Source organism: Oreochromis aureus, linkage group 4 (assembly GCF_013358895.1).
Source record: "Oreochromis aureus strain Israel breed Guangdong linkage group 4, ZZ_aureus, whole genome shotgun sequence".
NCBI classification, from domain to species: Eukaryota; Metazoa; Chordata; class Actinopteri; order Cichliformes; family Cichlidae; genus Oreochromis; species Oreochromis aureus.
In genome coordinates, this window is record NC_052945.1 from 11,750,880 (window position 1) to 11,771,814 (window position 20,935).

General features: G+C 41.3%; 1 protein-coding gene across 1 annotated transcript; it reads left to right on the forward strand.

The window, feature by feature from the left end:
- Positions 1 to 4,979: 4,979 nt before the first annotated feature.
- On the forward strand, positions 4,980 to 20,840 carry s1pr2 (sphingosine-1-phosphate receptor 2). Its single transcript, XM_031755816.2, has 2 exons — positions 4,980 to 5,589; positions 17,868 to 20,840. The coding sequence occupies exon 2, from the start codon at positions 17,987 to 17,989 to the stop codon at positions 19,106 to 19,108; it is 1,122 nt and encodes a 373-aa protein (XP_031611676.1). The 5' UTR covers positions 4,980 to 5,589; positions 17,868 to 17,986; the 3' UTR covers positions 19,109 to 20,840.
- The last annotated feature ends 95 nt before the right edge of the window (positions 20,841 to 20,935 follow it).

The following is a 20,935-nucleotide window of genomic DNA, read 5'->3' on the forward strand; positions in this document are numbered from 1 at the left end:
CAGGTCAAAACATCAGATTTTTAACCGTGCCCTTAGCAAAGCCTCTGAAGATTAAATGTCAAGGATCCTATCTCTGACTCTGCCAGATGCTGAACTTTTGTGCTGTTTCCACATCTCAGACAGTCCCCCTCAGTTTCAACCAACAATTGACTGTTTGGCCACAAAGCAGACAGAAGTTGCATCAGTTCTCCTTTGGCTGCCCCTGCTATTAAAAACAGGCTTGAGTTATAATGTTAATGGAAAAGACTAATAATGAGTGTGTGGATTTTAATGTGTTTTACTAAGGGTGCTTTAGCAGGGCTCTATAAACACCGTCCTAATCTGCAGGAAGCCACAAGAGTCATGACTTACCCCCCTCCCAACCGTTTGGGCCCCACATGTTACTATCCACAAACACCTTTTCCCTCAGCAAACCAGTGAATCATGAATACAACGGACATCCAATACTAATACCCCAGCATAGTAACCAGTACACAGACCAGTGCAAAACTGGACCATGGGAACTAGCTTTTTAAACCTTGCTATAAAACTAGGGTAACTTTATACCCATGTGAGAGACACAGCGGCACATGGGTGGAACAATGGCATATTGTAGTTTTATATGAATAAAGACAATTCTGGTAACGTTTTTGTCACAAACACAGAGGATTAAATGACACCCAAGAAGATATGAACATTGACAGATATAAAACATTATCAAATGTGGAACACAAGGTCTATATTTCCTTTGTGCATGAGCAGACAAGGTGACCTGAACAGTTATTCAAAATTTTACTCCTGCACACACAGTGGATCAAGTTCTTTTGTGCCGGGGGGGAAAAAAAGTTTCTAGATGGTCCAGAGATAAGCAGTAAGATAACACTGCAGGTTTTCAGGGAGTGAATGGAGGGTGTACGGATTTCTTCTAAATCTGTGAACAGCACAGGCATGTGGCACAGCCAGCACTTAAGTCTGATGTTTAGAGTGCAGGCAGAGATAAGCTGCTTGACTCCAAAGAGAACTCCTGCTCTAAGGTATATGCCACTAGCAGTCTGCCTGCATGCTGTATTCATAATGGCTGCAATTATTAGAGCTTTGTGTTCTTCACTATAAGCTAAAGATAGATAGTCATTGTGTATTGTCCTCATGTTATGCAACTGAAGTGCCAGATTTCCTTTGTTGTTTTCACATGAGCTGCTACCTTTTCATCTGGATCACGGGATCCCGATCATCTGAGGAACATTCAAGACGCTAAAAATACACATATCACATTGGTAAAACATCTTTATAGGAAAGAGGAAGGAATCAGCAGTGATTTTTTCTAATGTCTGGAAGATTTTTTTTTTTTCTCTCTTGGAAGAGGAAGTGATGCAAGATCTTTCCCTTGTGGTCGACTTTCCATATTTATTTTCTCTTTGCAATCAAAATTCTTCAATAGTACCTTTCAGACAAACAACCAGCTCAAAGTGCTTCAAAGGTTTTGCCAAGAAAAAAAATACACCAAAAAGCAACCAACAAACTCTATATACATCTGTCAATACCAGACTAATAATGAGTAAAACAAAACAACAAAACAAAATAAACTCTACATACATCTTTAAATACCAGAATAAAAATGAGTAAACCAAAGTGCCTAAATTAAAAAGTAAAAAATAAATTTAAGATACAATATATACTAGGACTCCCATCAAATGTAATTTAAAGCACATACAACAAAATATAATTAACAACAATTTTTTCCAGAGCAATAGATCGCTCATTACTGGAAAAGAATACAAAAATGGTTTCTCTCTTTTTTTTCGTTGTGACATTATGACAGTTCATCTGTGGCTGGAATTTACATGCTATCAGATATTGATACACATGGCATGGAAAGCCCCTATGTCTCACACGGTGCTGCCAAAGAGCAGTCAGGCTCAATACCTAGGACTTCCTTGGTGTAATTTTGCTCAAAGAATTAGAAACATAGCATATTTAGCCCATCTGCATAGACTCATTTCTGGTTCCGTACAACAAAGACCTACAGTGATGAGTAGTAAAGTTAATACGCCGTGTTCTTTTTGTACAGTCGTCACTTCTTCTGCTAACTACCTCAGTTCTGGTAAGTCAAACACAGGGCAACTCACCTCTATAAAGGCTTCCTGTGTATGAGACAGATTTTCAGTTTGTCTCTGTTAAGATATATAGAGAAACTGAAAATCTGTATCTATAAATCTATTCTCTCTCTCTCTCTCTCTCTCTCTCTATATATATATATATATATATGTGTGTGTGTGTGTGTGTGTGTGTGTGTGTTCTCTTTCTATATATATATATATGTTCTCTTTCTATACATACATATACATATATATATAGAATATATAGAAAGAGAACACACACACACACACACACACACACACACACACACACACACACACACACACACACACATATATATATATATATGTGTGTGTATGTATTATATATATGTATGTTATGCATGTATGTATGTATGTATATGAAGACAACACATATATAGAGAACACACACACATACATATACATATATGTGTGTATTCTCTTTCTTTGTGAGTAGGATGGTAAGATGTATATGACTGTTCTATCTCTATGGAGAAAAAATCTATTTCGAAACTACTTAGAAAAGGGGTGGATGCAGAAATGAAGAAACAGTTACGATAAATTTAACTAAAACGAAAGTTTCAAGCTTGCAAAAACCCTCTTTGTTTAATGACAGAGTATGAATATCAACAATTCTTTTGTGTACATAATATACATCACCTTTGTTCTAGACACTGATGTCTAGGTGAGGGCAGCAGGCACAATTGCCCAAGTAACTGAACTGGGCATTAGTTAATATTGGCATTTTAGGGAATTTTCATGGTGACAATGCCTCTGAGACAGCACCCAGAAATGCCTGACCTTTTAACACATAATCTGTTCAAGTGTGTGGTCACAGATAGTGTTAAACGAGAAATACTTCGGGTATTACGTCATAGTAATCGAAATAACAAAGTACCAGGACTTGTTAAATGTCAAATAGGTTTCAGTTAGGACATGTAGTCACAGGTAACAAAAACCCACCTATTACAATCCTCAAATTTCACCAGATGTCTTCACATCTTATCTTATTTGTTTTTCTATACAAAAAATGGCGTGTATAAGGCAGCTTCTAATTCTGCCTAGAAGCAGGTGAGCAGTTAGAAGCAGATCCCAAACAAGAATGCGTCTGCCCCCAAACCTCTGGCAAAGCTGCTACTCGTTTTGGAATAACAAACAAAGTGTGATGTGTTAATCAGAAAACTTTAGAGGTTCAGGTTACAGTTAGACAGATTCAAGCAAGCTCCTTTGTACTAAGCTAATCTCTGGCTTTTAACAGTGAGATTGTAGAAAGCCACCAATCAATTATTAAAAAACCCTGCAAGAAAGAACACAAACATGTTTCCCAGCATTTCGCCTTCCTGTTGTCGAGAATAAATGCTTAAATGTACAATAGGGACAACAACATCAGAGAGAGCTGGTTTTGAGGTGTGTTTTGGGGCACACATCCACGAGCACATGTGGAACACTTCTTCGGGGGTTTAGGGGTGGGTACAGGAGGTTGCTAATAACAGCTGCCAGATGTGCAGAGTCCCCAGAGCCCATGCACATTCTCACAGACAATGGAATGCTTGTGAGGAGCCCCAACAGGAAGTGAGGTCAGGGCTCTTGACCCCTCCCCTAAAGGCTTAGTGAGAGAGACAGCAGTAGGGCAGCTTTAGTGGGGCAGTATCCCATCATAAACCCGCTGACAGTGAGCAGCCAGTCCATAAAGCTTGTCTGCTTTCAGCCATTAAACACCTAGCTGAAGAAGGAACATGAGAACAAAAGCTTTTGAGATACACCAGAAGTCCGTTTACGTGTTGACCCCATCACTTGGGGATTGCAGCTTGAAAGATTTAGTCAACGTTAAAAGAAGTGATGCAAAGTTGATGTTTTTTGTCACAAGTTGTTCTTCTTTTTCTTTAGAGAAAGTAATTTCCCCACACCATCAACAGCAGGGATGATAGAGATTTGTGCGTTGAGAGAGAATTGCACAATCTTTCCCAACCCCAGTAAACCATCAGCAGACACAGCATGAGTCAAGGTTGTTCAAACTGTTTTGCAGCACACAGACAGGCAAAGACTCATCTGGAGACTGCTGTTGCACGCTACGTCTCATTCACTCTTACTGGGGGGGCTTCATAAGAGAAGTGTAGTAATTTTTCATTTTAATGCTCTCTGATGTCATTATAACCACATTCTGATACAGTATGAACAAATGCCACCTGTTTCCTGCCATTTGGACTGCGGTCATTTTTAAGAGGAAAACGCATCTGAAAGTGACTCACTGTGTTTCAACCAAAGTTTTTCACTTGTCGTTCATATTTTTCTTTTCTCTATTATAAAAAAAGAACCTGTTTTTTTTAAAACAACAAACAAAACAAAGCATTTCTTTAGGGTGTCTCAACAATCCCAAATGCTGCTCTCACAATCCCACAAAATCCAGTCCAGTTTTTGATGTTTAACTGCTGCGATAACATAATGCAGCTTCTTCTTTTACACAGACGCATGACATCATGGCCACTTGGGACGACTTTGGCTTTCAACATAATGACTGGGAAGACATCATTACCTTCCCTGTGGCTGGATAGAGGCTTTTTCGCTGGAGAGAACACCTGCCAGCTGTGGGCACAGCCCTGTTGACTAACAAGTCCTGACTTACCTTCACCTCACCCACCTTATTGCACCTATATGCCCAGACCTGAGGGATAAATGAAAAAAATAAAAGCCATGAGTCACCACAAACAGTCAACGAGAACACCTTAGCTGGAAAAAAACAAGTATATATTAAAGACACAGTAAATCAGATCAAATGGTGGTATTTATTGTGTCACACTGCAGGAATACTGTCAGTTGAAAAGTGTTGGCATCAGTTAGGAAAAGAGGAAGTGGGGAGGCGGAACATCTGGACTTTATTTGTGCGCTCCAGAGTGGAGAGAAGGTCCAGAAATCAGCTAAAAGGGCATTTTCCATATTAATTGCTGTCCGCAGAACTGCCTCGTTTTAGTTTTATATTTCAACAGCGAGACTCGCGGCTCTTCATGGGAATATGACGTTTCCATAAACTCCACGCCGCGTCTCGCGTGTGTGGGTGTGTGTCTGTGAGCGCGTATTGCGTGAGTGCCTCAGTGACGCTCCACAGCCCAGTGGCTTAGTGTTGTTCTCGCAGAGCAGACAGACAGACAGACAGCTGGATTAGATCGACAGAATAGAAACTGCTAGTTCTTCATTTTTTTAAAACTTTTTTAACATAAAAAGTCTGGTTTGACTTTCATAACTTCTCTTTTTTTGGGGGGTGGGGGGATCATCGCGCGTTTTTGAACAGTTTCGTGGCGGCTCTCAAACCGGTATGGATTTGCCACTGTCTAGAGAAGGCACGCCGTGTGGTCCGCTACCAAAGTTTTGATTGTCACCGTTGGTCTGGAGTAACAGAGGAAGGCGCTGAACTTTGACGCACACGTGAGGACACCTGAAGAAAAATATCAAACTGCCGGAGCGTCTCTTTACTCTGCTATCTACCATCTCTCATGGGGTAAGTAATGCCACCATTTAAAGATAAGAGCAAAAAGCAAGAGCATGTGCTTCAGCAGCCTAACAAAGGGGATCCGCACTATTGTATCGCTCCATCAGGGTGATATAGATGGTCGGGCTTTAAAAATCAGAGACAGACACTTATCTAAACTCCACGAGGTTCGTCTCATTGCATGAGCAGTGAAGCGTGTCAATATTGCTTGGAAAGTCTCGGCAAAAACTTTTCAAAATGCCACAATGACTCATGACTACCTATGCCAGCTCGCTGCGTGGCCGCAGTTAACAAACGTCACTTCTGCACTTTCACAAGTGTCCCAAGAAAGTAGTTGCAGCACAGCGTGAGATGTTTTTTTTTTTTCTTCAAATTTGATTTCACGTGACCGCTTCTTAGACGTTGCCCTTTAACCACTAACAATTTGTCGTGTCAAATATTAACGTGCAAGGCAGCTGGACGTGGGCGGGTGGGGGTGTATGTGCACTCTGATGTATGGAAGCTGTACTGTACGAGGCTGAGAGGGAACCGCGCTCAGCCAAACAGCCAGCTTGGCGTGCCCCCCCCCCCCCGTTCATCCCCTCACCCCCTCCACGCTGTGACCCCTGATGTTGTTGGGGCTTGTTCATCCGTCACTCTAAAGAAGGCATTGTATTGAAAGGATGTATTAATAAGACAAAAGCCCCCATTATCCCCATGTGCACCGGAGTTAATCTTATGGGCTTGGGAGATGGACTTTTCAGTGAAAACTAGCTCATAGCTTCAACAAGCATGCCCTTAACTGAATCTTGTGCATTGTTATGGGTGGTGTAGAGTGAAAATTAAAACGGAAATTTTATTTGAATACACGTTAATAATACGATGCAGCTGAACTGCAAGTAAGTGGACTGAATTTGCGTATCCGGATTTGAATTTAACGAAGGTTTTCTTATCACGCATGCTGAGAGCATGCTCACTACACAGCACATATTGTTCCTGACTGCACAGCACATACTGTTTCATACTGACCAAATGAGTAAATCCTTAAGTGAATGATGTAGGTGTCAGCAGTCCAGTAGACATCCTGGGAGAATCCTTAAGTCAAAGTGAGATAAGATGATAAGCTAGAGCAACTAATGTTTATTGCCCAGATAAAAGCCTCCATCCATCATGCTCTGTCCTGCGCTTGGTCTGGGTCAGTGTGTCGGTCTACGTGCTGTGCTCATTAGGAGGCTGTCTGAAAATACAAAAGTATGTGGTCATATTATCTCGAGGACCACCTGAAGGAATGCCGTGAGAAATCAAAGTCCGAAAATGTTCTTGAATAGCTTGAAGCGGGTTGAAATTCAGTACACATCTTCCTTTGATAACATCGAGAAAAGTTGTGAAAAGGAAACAGTCAGCAACAATAGGGTCACCCTATCAAGTGTTGCACAGGCTGTCAACAGGGTCATTGATGCTGGTGTTGCGCAAGACCGACTTGGTTTGTTTGGTGGATGCATGACCACCTGTGGACTCAGGTGTGTTTCCCAGCATGTCTTGGATAGGGCATGACACAGCCATCCATCCATCTGTGTTTGTCCCATGCGACCACATGGCTCATTGCACGTGAACAACACCGCCACAGGCCTGACTGGTGCCGGGCTTCTTCGCTCACCCATCCCCATCCCCATCCTCATCCCCAGGCCTTGGCAGGAGTAACAAAACGGTCAATCAAATTACTGGCTAAATGCCTTTCACAGAGTTGAAGCACACATGGTATTAGTCTTAACAGTCTATATAAAGAAACCTTAAATGTTTTATGTTAAACTGTGGGGACATTTACACAGACCAGCAGCCCTCATGAACCTCATGAGTTCAGGATCTGTGCGATGCTGACCCAGCCCACTGTGCTCAGTGGCCTTGTTTTCCTCTAGACTGCTGTAATGGGACCTGTTTCAGTGGGGACCGCCAAGGATAGCGTGAGAAATGAAGACAAATAGATGGGCTAAATAAATAAATAGATGTATAAGTGCATGGACGGATAAATAAATTAATGGTAATTTAGCAGTGGGAACTCAATTTGTGGGATTTTTTTTTTTAAATGGAACAGGTCACTAGGGGGATAAAGGCGGGGATGGGTGGTGGGTGGGTGGCGTCGATCCCTGAGGGATGCTCAGATTTCAGTTAAGGCCTGGGAGCAGTCCACTAATAGGGAGCAGCAAGAAAGCTTTTCTTTGAGGAAGCTGTCTTTCCTTTTGTTGTTGGCGCTTCAGTCAGATCAGGCCCGTAACAACACTAAAAGATCAGAGGCATGACCTGCCAGAGGCGCCCTGTCTTTTACCTGGTTCAGTAAAAGCAGTCAGAGGTCAATGCATACATTTAAAAAGAATAGGAACCATGTCAGATAACGAGGGACAATGCCTGTGTTTATACTCCTCTGTTGGGATTTCTCTGTGATATTAATAGTGGTCTGCGGATAGCCATCTGGTTTCTACGCACTCATGCTGGTAGTCCTTTTTAGTGAAAAACACTTTCCTTGGGTGTGGCAGCTGGAGCAAAATAAACGACTTCTGTTCGCAAGCTGCCGAGGCGCAAGTCACAACACACAGCTGACAGCATGTTGCTATATGATTCACAGCCAAGAGCTGGGAGTGCCTCAGATCAGACAAATACATGTGGTTCGCTTTGCTTTTAACCTATTTTTTTAAAGCTACAAATGATAGACGGATGTGCTTGCTCTTTGCTGACACCTACTCACTCCAGTTAAAAATAATTATTCTCATGAAAAACACATTTACAAATATGGACTTTAATTTGTTGGGGGAAACAATAGCTGTGAGTATTTTAAAATGCTATTTCAATCAGTGAAAGAAACCATTAGCTTTAAAGACTCATTACATTCCTTTTCCACTTGGACAAACTATGAGACCCCCCATGACCAGGCCCTGATGCTTGTAGCAGCATGCCAGGATTTCCTGACACTTTCTGGTGTGGATAAGTCTGTTCCACTTCTCCTGCAATTTCAAGCTTGGACGAGCCCATGCTCAGATGCTGCCAATAATTGGCAATGCAGAAAAAAATGGTTTTCAGGAGAAACTTGCAACATGGGTCTTTCAGAGACAATGACGAATGGATTGAATGCAGGGTTTCTGGTTACTCCTGTGGCTTTGGATCGGTCTTTAGATTGGACAGCGTGATTTATGAACTGAAAGGCAACAGCCTCGTACAGTCTGTCGTCGTGGCAGGCTTAATTAGTGTGGTCATGTTGTGGTTTTCTCATTTCTGATCCTTTTCAGGGCTCGCTCTTGCGCGATCTTGAGGCAGGTACATATGAAGATGCTGTTGTTTTGGAGACCTCCTCCTCCTCTTTCTTCTTCTCTCTTGGAAGTCTTTGTTATCCGGTCAGCTTTGTTTGTGCAGCTGGACAACTCGACAGGATTACTTCAACACCCCACCTCCCCAGACCCAGGAGGAAGCTGGAGACAGTTTTCTTGGGTTTTCAATTGTCCTGTTCAGCCAGTGAAAGCCTCCTGAAGCTGTTCCTTTTGTTTGGAACTGAGAGTTAATTTGCTCTCTCTCGTCCTAATGAGCTTCTTTGGTTGCTAGGTTTTTGTTATATCCACTCACAGGCTTTAAAAGTAAGACAAAATGGCCAACTGTGAGGGCATTTTTATTGAAACTAGCTATTCAGTTTGTTTATCCTGTAAATGCTTCAGCTTAAGTCTTTCCAAGCTGAAAGATATGATGGACTTAACCTACAGCCAAACACGAGCTGGGTCATGATGGAAGCCAGACAGCTCCAATTGAACAGACAGACGTGGCAGAAGTGGATGCAGTTTATTTAAATGATAACTGCTCAGACGTGTTCATTTTAGATGCGCCTCGTCAAAGTCAAGTAGTTGCCTTCTGCTGTTTGAAGAGTTCCACAACTACACTGTTTGCTGTTTTTACATATTACCCAGTGGCAAGCCACTTTAACCAGAGCCATATATATAATGCAGTATGATTTCATAAAGCCATATTAGTAACTGCTGAGTTTATTTATTCGCTTAAAAATGCACTCATGTAATGCCTACAGTATATAAAGCAGAGTCGTTGGTCTACAACTACGATGACCTGGATGACTGAGAACCTTTACAGACATATAAAGCAGACCTTCGAAACTGCCAAAACCATGTAACATTAAACATCCGTGGCACACATTTGCAGGTCACGAGTATTTTTATTCTCGTTTTGACATATGATGCACTCATGCTGGGGAGATTTCAAAGACATAAATGCTGCCATTCAATGCAATCATTTCTAAACTTTATAAAATACTGGGATACAAGTTAGGACTGTGTGGACACAACAATGTTCCCTCTCTTGGCAACCGTGTTTTTCTCCATAAAACAGAGCTATGGTTAATGGACCTCTGTTTGCCAGAGGAGTCTGGAGTTGTTTTCCTACACTCGATCATAGGGAGGGATGGAGAGCCACTGTCAATTTATCAACTTATCAGTGGACACTAGACAGGAGCAATCGGGGTGACTTTGTGGCTCTTTGCATTAGCCTCTGCAGACATTATTGCGGTTCATTGTGCAGTGAACCTTTTTTTTGCTTTTCTGATTATGGTCTGGTGTACCGTGACTGTTTGTTATGATGTTCAGTGCACTGCAAATCACTGCAACATCTGTGGAACAAACAGTCACAGTGTCGCAGTCACGGAACCCTTTGCACCACCAATCAACACAGACACATGCATTGATATACACAGTCATGTCTCGCGGTCACTGGCACCGGATGCATCAAATAATCTCAAATTCTCTCACGCCATCATTGCAGTTACTAAGAGAACATGAGAAGGGGTGGAATTGAAAGTCTAGAAACGGCATATAATTGGAACGGGGAGCTGGGACAAAAGATAACTAAAGAGGGCTGAAAACCTTTCATTAGGGGGCACCTTATTGTAAAAAACCAAACAAACAAAAAAAAAACAACTATGGGATGGTGTTAGAGGAACACGGTGATTGAAACTTAAGTCACTTAATTTCGCTCTCACACATGAGGTTTCTCACAAGAGGCCAGCCAGTCCTGACCTCACTTCTCTGCTTGCGCTGCATGGCATTGCCTGGCATTGCCTGCACGTACATTGCTGGTTTAAGCTGTCGTACACAGACACACACACTCACACAAAGACACACACACACACTTACAAAAAACAAAAAAAGCTGTGCAAAGTGCAGAGATAAAAAAGCAGAGCGCATATGTGATGCACACATGTTCAGCATCTCTAAGAAAGGCGCCATGTGGTTAACACTACCTTACCTTCAGACACGCACACCGACAAATTCTGCGCTTTGCAATTTTAAAAGTGGTTTAACCATATCACATGTTGAAGACTGAATTCTGAGAAGTGTTTTATAAAATTTCCTGAGATTTTATACGCCAGAAAATCATAATCTCTAAGCGTGTATTTACATAATAGTGCTATTTTCTGAAAAGATTAAAACATTATACTAATTTCTGTATTGCCTGAGAATGTAGTCTATTGGTACAGAGCTACACAGTTCTGTAAAACTGATTGCGCACTATGTGCTGTAATGAAGTCTTTAATAGGGGGCTTTAAGAACATGTCTGCTCCAGATGTGCGCTAAATAAATCCCTCTTGATGTGCATTTGATCACCTCTTTGTGGCCTCGTCTTTTGATCTCTGTGGTGAAGTTTAAAAAATACGAGGTGGGTTGAGGGGTGTCAGAGTAAGGATTATGTGGTTCTGAGAATCGGAGAGCCGCATGAAAGGAGAATATGCAAATATGGGGCAATATAAAAACATGAACAATTTGAAAACGAGACGTAAGTTGACAGGGATGGTTTGAGGGTGAACGTATTACAGTAATTGCCTCTCAGGCGCCAACTTTGGAGATCCCCCACCCCCAAGTAGAGAGAGTGGAGCACGGAGGGGACAGCAGTGGGGGTGGTGGTTATAGATCCCGAGGCTGCATGATGCCCTTCTTTCTGCAGCTCTTTGTCTACAGCTATGTTCACTTGGTACCCGAAGAACCCTAAAGCACACATACAGCCACGATATATACAGCATTATCAAGCTGCAGACACTGTGATGTGACTTCAGAAAAGAGCAGAAAAATGACACAATAAGACGTGAACTAAAAATTCTTTTTGTTCCACACTGAGCTGTCTTGCCAGATTGCGACCCCCAGAAGAGGCTGTGCCCAAACTGTCAAATTGTTTGACGAGCGAAAGGGTAATCCCTAATTATATGCCAGATCTCGTGTATTGGGGACACCCGCTCTCCTATATCTAGGCGCCTATATGAGGTTTTAGTGGCACGTGATTAGTGGTGTAGTAGCAAACAAAGAGAGAAGAACATTTGCTATTTGGAGCTAAAATTAAACCTAAAACATAGTGTGAAAACTCAAGAAGGAACTGTTTCATCTTTCGGTAAAACGGAACTGCTGTGTGTTTAGTCTCTCACTTGATGCTATGATGCAGGTATGACACCGATACTAATGTGTGCTAAATACTTCTGTGTTTTGTTAGTGTTTTTATGACAGAAGGGGATGTATTATATGGATGTCTGTGACATAGTTTAGCGAGTTAGGTATTTCCTTGCCATGTTTTTTTATTTTTGTTCTGTTAACATTGTTGTTCCTCAGTTCAGTTCCCCTCCACATAAACAGTAATATGTTGCAGCAACTATCATATTCATCCAGTCTGTTGTGCCTCTTGATCGTGTTACTGGGCTTGCTAAAAGCCTTCTTTTTTCACATTTCCACTTGCTTTAGTTTTCAGACGTAGCAATGCTGTGATATGCTGGTGTTTTGCAAACAACAGACCCAAAAGCGGCTATATATCTGCCACTTTTCCACTTGTCTATCCTCGGCCCAATGCTTATGTGTAAGTTTGTAAAATCACAGACAGATTGTCAGGATCTGTACATTTTATTGATCTGAATTTTGCTGCTCTCTAAAAATATCAGCTGTCACAGCAGTCAAAAACACTGTCCTATCTTTGTGACTTGCTCTTGACTGAAATAATAAAGTGACAAAAGATGAAAAAGTGTGCCTAACACTCGGAACTCAACTACTAATTAAATCTTTCTGCTTGTACATACAGGTTAATTTCTAACATGTAACCTGTTTCCCGTTGAGGTCAGCACACCACGAGTAAGAGGCCTCTCTCATGACAGGAAATTGAGGTTGTTTACGCTCAACTGACCCCAAACCAAATTATTTTTAAATGGTTTGCTTCTTTATTTTCACAGCTTTTTTTGCATCCGTCTCATTGGTGAGTTTGTGTGCAGCGGGGTGTGAAAGAGAGGAAAAATAAGTTCGAGCTGGTTTTTTTTTTTCTATTTTTTTTTTTTACACTTTAAATAAGGGAAGCTGTCCCTAATGTCATTTAAAGTCTGGGACAGTCATGTGACAGCAACACTGTGTATCCTCCTCTTTCCCGTTAAACCATGAAACTGGGATAAATGCCTTTTCCTGGAAATTGCCAGCAGACAATCAATAGCGTTGCTGTGCTGATATAAAATGATTTTTCTCATGGAGGCCTGGCGGTGAATGATTGAATGATTGATTGATTGGCAGAGAGGCACTGGAACCATCTGCCTGCAGACACAGTGTTTTTCTTTTTTCTGGTTACACAGTGGGCTTAATGTAAGGGGGGAGGGGTCTTAGTGGGCACCTGTGTGCAATGGCTTATGTTTTGAGCTGTCAGTCTAAAGAGGAAGGTGCCTATGTCATCATTGATTAAATTTAAGAAAGTCAAAAGTGTAGAAAAAAAAAACAGAACTCTGTAAGCATGGTTTAGTCACTTCCTTTCAGCATCTGTGGTAGCAGTGGTGAAACCTTGTGGTGCAGCTAGGTGTTTTTTCTCTCCTATGTCTGGCATGTTAACACTCGACACTGGGGGAAACTTTCTGATATTTGCTGTAGGTTGCATGTGGAATTTTCCCTCTAAGAATCTCTGCTCACACCTCCGCGGGATGTTCACACCTTTTGCTTTTAATTCAGTCGAGATAAAAAATATATATATACGCATATACAAAGATCTTTGTTACGTTAACGTGGTGATATTCATTTACAGTAGAGCCGGTGGAGTAGAACGTGCATGAGGAAAGTAAGGAAGCAAGATGTAAGCCACTCTGGCTAAAATTGACAGCAAACCACACTCACATTTTAGATTAACTCTGATAATTAACACGCAAGAAACTGAACAGGAAAGAACAAATAACAGCAACAGAGGCTTCCTGTGCACCCGCAATAGGTTACTTTGAGATAGATCACATTTCATTTCACAAACGAGAGATTAAGTTTGAGAATCTACACATTAAATTTTTCATATTATAATGTTTAAAAAGAAGACGAAATGAACAGTAGAGGCTGGTCTGAGTGTATGTTTCCACTACGGTCTCTTGCTCGCAGGGAGTGCGAAAGACAGATGGAGAAAGATGTGTCACAGGATGTCTCCGACCACAAACAGTTCAACAGTGAAATGCGCTGAAGGATTATTCAAAGTAAACAGTAAACACATTTGAATGCAGCCAAGATAAAAGTCAAATCTAAACTTTCTCAGGTACAGGGTTCATCGTTGTTGTTGTCTGAAATGGTCTTTAGAGAAATCTTCCTGTGTTGTTGAGGTTTAGCATCACTGTGAGTTTCAAAGCTTTCCCCCCCCCCCCCGGTGAAAATGGAGCCAGGTAACAGGAGGTTTAACAAGGAAGTATGGCTTTGTTTGTTTTCTGGTGCAAACTGGGACTTGTGTGTTTCTGATGAAAAACACCTGAAGCTTATGTTCAACTGTCAGTGCCATGATGAAGACAAAGCTCTGTCTCTTGTTAAAATCCAAAGAGAGCTTTCAAGAACAACCATCAGGCTCGATCCCCAGCAACCTTTGCATGTTTAAAACCCTTTATGGACTTTATAAGGTTTATACAGGCCTGTTGGACTTATTTTGTCATTTAAGCTGTAAAATGAAAGTGAAATAATAATGCTCATCTTTCAGACACTATTACGCCAAAATGGCTCATACGTGTGGAAAATTAAGGCTTACATGGTAAAATCTGAACGTTTTTTTCTGTCCGTGTTCACTCAACAGTAGCTTGCCTTTTGCTACCATGATGCATCGCATATCCCTGCAACTGTAAATAAAGCTTTATAAAAAAATCTGTGTCAAATGCTGCTGCGTGCATTTTCTTGCATGTGCGGCGTGAAAAGTATGCATAGCTGTGAAGTATCACAAACACTGTAATGCAGAGAAGGGTGCATTACGTGAGAACCTTTGCATAATTTCTGAGTTTATGAGAAATACGTCGATTTATTATGATACAGATCTCAAAGCTCTCTGATAGGATATCCTGCCACAGGTATCTGTCTCTTGTTTGGCTTCCTTTGTCTCGAATTCATGCATTGCTTCTCTGCCAGCGTTTGTTTCATCACCTGCTCTTGCACCTTGTTGGGCCTTTGCTGTAAAATCCAGACAGGATGTCATGTTGTCTTTCGGTAACCCATGCTACACCTCCACCTCCACCTTCACCTTTGTGAAAAACAGAACTAAATTGTCGCCACTCCGATGGAAAAACATCAAACAGCTGTAGTTCTAAAAACCTACACGCGCTGTACATGTGTTGGAAGCAACTTCAGATTAAATTTTTAATCTATAATGACTTGAGGGGGTGTCAGAGTAAAGTTGAGAGTAGGTTTCCCGCTTTACCTTGAATCAATTTAAGTGGCACTTCTGCATGGCAGCATCTACATGTGAAAGCTAAAAGTGCATGCATTATGTTTAGGTGCTTTTGTAATGGATTTTAATGCACAGATGCAAGCGCAGAAACGTGCACATGAGCAGACATGTGGTTTATATGTGGCATTAGAAATATATTTAAATATAGGCCAACTTTTCTACTCTGCCTGTAATGAATTAAAAATGAAAAATTTTCAGAGAGTCAGAGAATTTAAGTCTGATATTAGCCATTTAATAAAATGACTAGAATGGTTTTAGTATATCTTTTTTATACTACTCTTATAACATTACTTGTGATTATTATTTCAAATGTTCAAATTCTTCTGCTATACTGTAGTCTAAAAGAGTTGAGACATTGGTAGTCATGGTATGACATATTTTAGCGCTGTCACCCTTATTGTGGAAGTGTGACAGTGCTGTCTGGGTCAAATACTTCAACAAAGGGGTAGGAAGAAGGGGGTTCACGGGTGTTGACCAGCCAATGTAGAAACATCTGAGTGATATACTGTATTGCAGGTAGAGCGACAGGGTAGTGTTGCTCCGAGACGGTGAGCTCGGCAAACCAGCCTGTCAAGTTTTCCCACATGAAGTGAAATCCCTTGATGACAGATGCCAAAAACTCCTTGGTGACAGGCGGACCTTGAGCTGTCTACACAACAGATAAAAAGAACGTCGTCCCGAAAGGGAAAAAAAAAAGACAGAGCCGAGAGAAAAAAGTCAAGGTGAAACAAAGCAAGCCCATTATTTTTTTTTTCTCCATTAGTAGACAGGAGACTGCAGAGACACAGAGGTTCTTTTTCATGAGTAAATTCATTATAGGCTGCAATAATACAACCTAATATAATTACCCCAGTGCAGATGCCACATGTGCTTAAGCTCAAACACTCCTATTTGTGTCTATTACTGGAGCTAAAAGGGATGGGGAGGAGCCCGGCTTTTCTGATAGCAGTTGGATAAGGGAGTGCTTGGCTGTAAATTTCTGCTATGATACAGTTGCTGTAGCCAAATGGAAGCATGCTGTCCCTTTATTAAGGCTGAAGGCCAATGCTATCCACACTGAAGGAGACTATTGTTCTTTGTTCCTGCTTAAGGAAACGGTGTGTTGGTTATTACTGGCAGCCTATAGCAGCTGTGCGCTGAATCTGTCTGAATGCAAGGAGGATGCTTTGCAACACTACTGTCACATTTAGCCGAGTGTGTTACAATGGATTTCTGTGCATGTGCAATGCATCACATTGATGGGTTTGTGTATGTATGTGCGCGTCACAGCGATGTCTCAGATTCCTGCCTTTGTGTCCAGATGCCGTTCCACATGCATGCTCTCTCTGTCTGGCTTTGTCTTGTTCCTTCTTTATCTTTTAGGCTCTCAGGTTTAGATTCAAAGCCTGCTGGAACAGAGGAGAGATCCAGGCCCAGTTTCCACTCATTTCTTTTTTAGCCAACACTTACCTCAGTTCTCCCCTTTCCCTAGCAAAGACAAGGACGCATCAGTGTTGAATTACTCTGAAAGCTAGTCTGCAGAGAGATCATATTTCTTTTGACAGGTTTTAAAACACTGGCTCCACCTCTAATTAGATTTCCAGAGCTTCCAACCTTCCTTTATTTTAGATCCTGTAGCTGCAGCCCATTTTAATTTTGTTGTTGCATAAAAAGGTAATTTGAATCCATTTTAGCGGTTCACACTGGGACTTTTTTTTTGGCGCTTCATTATAAAACTCTCCTATTAAATTTTTCCACAGTGGTTTTCATAAAACTAATGATATTCAGAAATCATTATGTAAAAATGTGGTGTGGAGATAAGACATCTTGTTTTTCAAATCTTAGGAAAGCCCCAACTTTTTCTGGTATCTATTTGATTAGCTGCAAAACTTTTGGTTGGAAGTGGGTGGCTGGTGCTTGTCAGGATGAAGAGCTCTGGCTGATCCGCATGCTATGCTGAAATTTCAAGAGGTAACTCACTGGAGTGGAATGGTCTGCTCCCCACAACAATGCCGTGTGTTGACAGCCGAGTGCTTGGACAGGGTTAGTGGAATGTCCCCTTCAGACTGGGAGTGCAGCCCTTTGTCTAAGCACCAGCCCTAACAAAGCATTTATTCTTTCACCTGAAAATGATCTCTGCTTGTGGAGGTTAATAACTAAAGTACCTTTTTTTTTTTTTTTTCCTTTAGGTTAGGTTAGGTTAGGTGCAAAGTCTTTCTGCGGGTTGACTTCTTTTCCTTGCAAACTGCAAGGTTTGCCTTTGTGGTTTAAATGTAGCACCCAATTCTTTATTTTTCATCTGTTTTGCTGTAAAGCAACTCAAGAATTTCTGACAATAAAAGGTTTTATTTTTGAAGCTCTTGTTTATCGTCATCTTACTGTTGCTGGGTTATTACAGTCAAAGTAAGAATTTTCTAGTTTCTGCTGTACTGACTGAAGAACATGTTTCCTGGATACTCTGTTTTGCTTTAGGTTTTGACTTTGCTAAGTACATGGCTTTGCTAAAAATATATATTTTCTTTGTCACAGTTTATTACATCGATGCAACAACATTTCCTTTGTCAGTAATCCAGGCCTTCTCTCTTTCTTTGTGTTTGCAGGTGACCCACATAGAGCTTCTGAGACGTGACTGTAGGACAGTCTCCCTCCCAGCATCCTTCCTGTCCTTTACTTAAAGGCAAAAACTACTGGCATAGACACTCTGAGCAACACTGTGTGAATGAATCTTTGTCGTAAAGCCGTTGTGCATTGCCGCCCTGTCATCATGGGGAGCAAATATTCCCAGTACTACAATAAGACTGTGATTCGCTTATACTACACCTATGCTAAAAACATGACCGAGGAGGAAATGAGGGAAGACATTAAGAAAAAACAAAAAGAACATCCCTCCGGTCTCGAAATATTGATCATCATCCTTTGCACATTCATCATCCTTGAGAATCTGATGGTCCTGACTGCCGTCTTCCGCAACAAGAAGTTCCATTCGGCTATGTTTTTCTTCATCGGCAACCTGGCATTCTCTGACCTGCTTGCAGGCTCAGCATATATAGCCAACATTTTTCTATCAGGGGCAAAGACATTTGAGCTGTTCCCAATACAGTGGTTCATCAGGGAAGGCACAGTGTTCATTGCTCTGTCAGCTTCAGTCTTCAGCCTGTTGGCAATAGCTATAGAGCGCTATATCGCTATCACCAAGGTAAAGGTGTACGGCTCCCACAAAACATGCCGAATGTTTCTGCTGATCGGAGCTTGTTGGGTTACCTCCATCCTTCTCGGAGGACTCCCCATCATCGGCTGGAACTGCATCGACAACCTCCCTGAATGCTCGGCAGTTTTGCCACTTTACTCTAAGAAATACATTGTGTTTGTCGTCACTGTTTTCAGCCTCCTACTACTCTCTATTGTCATCCTCTATGTGAAAATTTATTTGATTGTACGCTCCAGCCACCAGGAAGCAACCAACTCACAAGCCTATTCCCTTTTGAAAACGGTCACAATAGTGCTGGGAGTCTTCATTGTCTGCTGGCTGCCCGCTTTTACAATTCTCCTTCTGGATTCGTCCTGCAGCATATATTCCTGCCCTATCCTCTCCAAATCAAGCACCTTTTTTTGCATTGCCACTCTGAATTCTGCGCTTAACCCAGTGATCTACACGCTGCGCAGTAAGGACATGAGAAGGGAGTTCCTCCGTTTGATTTGCTGCTGGGGCGTGCTGCAAAGTGGGCGGCCTTCTGAACGTTGTCTGGTCCCTCTAAAGAGTTCCAGCTCTCTGGAACACTGCACCAACAAACTTGAACACCAGAAAATGCCTATTATGAAAGAATGTACCACCTGCGTTTGATAGGGTCCAAGGATATCATGTGTATTCGTGTGAGAAAGAGAAACGAGCTAGCACGTCCTGGATCTAAGACATGTGGGTGAGGCTGGGACAAAGCTGTCTTTGAGACACAGACTTAAATCTCCTATTACAGTTGATACTGTGTGAATTTATAATCGGTATGCAATTAAAATCACCCATGCAGCTGGTGTAAAAATGCAAGAGGAAACCAACGTAGTAAGTGAGAAACCAAAACGTTCTTATGGGTACTTTTCTCGATTGTGGAGCAAACCATTTTCACGTATATACCTACGATCGTGTTCATCTTTTAAATGTGTTAAACCCTTTTAAAAGCCAAAAATAATGTGCATAATATCATAGTTATGTAATAGCTGTTTGGGACTTTCAAGAACTGTGTCAATGCAAAGCTTGCAAAATTGCACTTTGTAGTTTACTGTAGAGATTTTTGCCCTGTGTAAGATTAAACCACATTACTCTTCCTCACTGAAATATGTATGCATTAAGCTTAAAGTTGCATCACTCATTATTTACAGAGTCGATGGCAGTGGTCAACTGAAACAAAATGACTAAGTAGTCCTTTGACAAAACCAGGACTATATATTCCCTATATAACCGTACCTTTTGATAAACTACAACAAACTTGTGTAATCTGCTCACATTTAATGCATGAAACTCAGACTGTAAGTGCTAACGTGTATGATATACTCCAGATACGGCTTCCATCACTAACACCCCTTCCCTTATTTGTCCTCATAATCTGCCCCTCTTGCTTTTACTGTTGTCTTTTGTATCTAAACAGTTTCCGTCAAGGAAGGCCTAATCAGAATGCACATTTCCTTAAGGGAGTAGGCACAGATGGCGAATTTGACTCAATAACAGCTGTTTGGCAGGTTTAACTAAAAGAACAGATGCCCTTGCAGTGTTGTAGTAACATAGAATCAATGTGCTGCCTCTGTTTGTGCCTTCCTCATGGGGGCAAAAGGCTGAATGTATGTATGAAGTGTTCGGGGCATGTGCCCCATTGTCGACAGTATTATTGATCATCATTTGGAATTACAAAGTCATTGACAAACAGAGTGGGATAAACAGGGTAGATCACTCTTACTGTGAATTTTCAAACAGCACCATGAACAAGAATTTGTTGTGACCATCTTGGTTTAATTTGAAAACCATACGCCTTGTGCAACTAAAGATCCAAACCTGTCTCATGTTTCTCAAGACCCCTCACGTTGTCTACAAAAAAGGAGAAGATCCGGTTTCAGACGCACGGGAGGTATCTGCCCTCCTGGGAGGTCAGCTTCATCCTCGTTCCCTGACATCCTACAACACGCAACTTCCCTCAGCCATAGGAAGTCCTATTTTTTCAGCGTCCGGTTCCTGTTGTTTAGGCTTACTGTAACCTTCTTCCCATGGACATACAATTAAAACTCTTCTCCATGTCAGTGTTTTTATTTTTTTTATTTTATTTTTTATATTTACTTCTAAATTTAGATGGACACGCACTTTGGCAGCTTCCGTGATGTTTCCTTTCCCCCATTTTTGAAAAAGAATCTGTGTACCTATGAGTTTGCCAACTTTTATGTTAAATATATAAATAACTGTGTATGTTTTGTAAGTATGTATGTGTCTTTGTACAGTATGTATGACTTTGTTTTATGCAATGTCTTGTGTGCAATAGTTGTGTGTGTCCAGTAGCACGCTTCCTGTATTAAATTGGTACAATCTGAAACACTAATAGGTACATGCCTTTTTGTTAATTTTTAATTCCAGTTTTATAAAAATAAATGAAATACTGAAAAAAAAAAAAGTGTGCATGTTTAATTTTGAGCT

Bases quoted from the DNA above. Each gene is read 5' to 3' on its own strand.
- s1pr2 (XM_031755816.2), top strand. From the start codon at position 17,987: ATGAATCTTTGTCGTAAAGCCGTTGTGCATTGCCGCCCTGTCATCATG.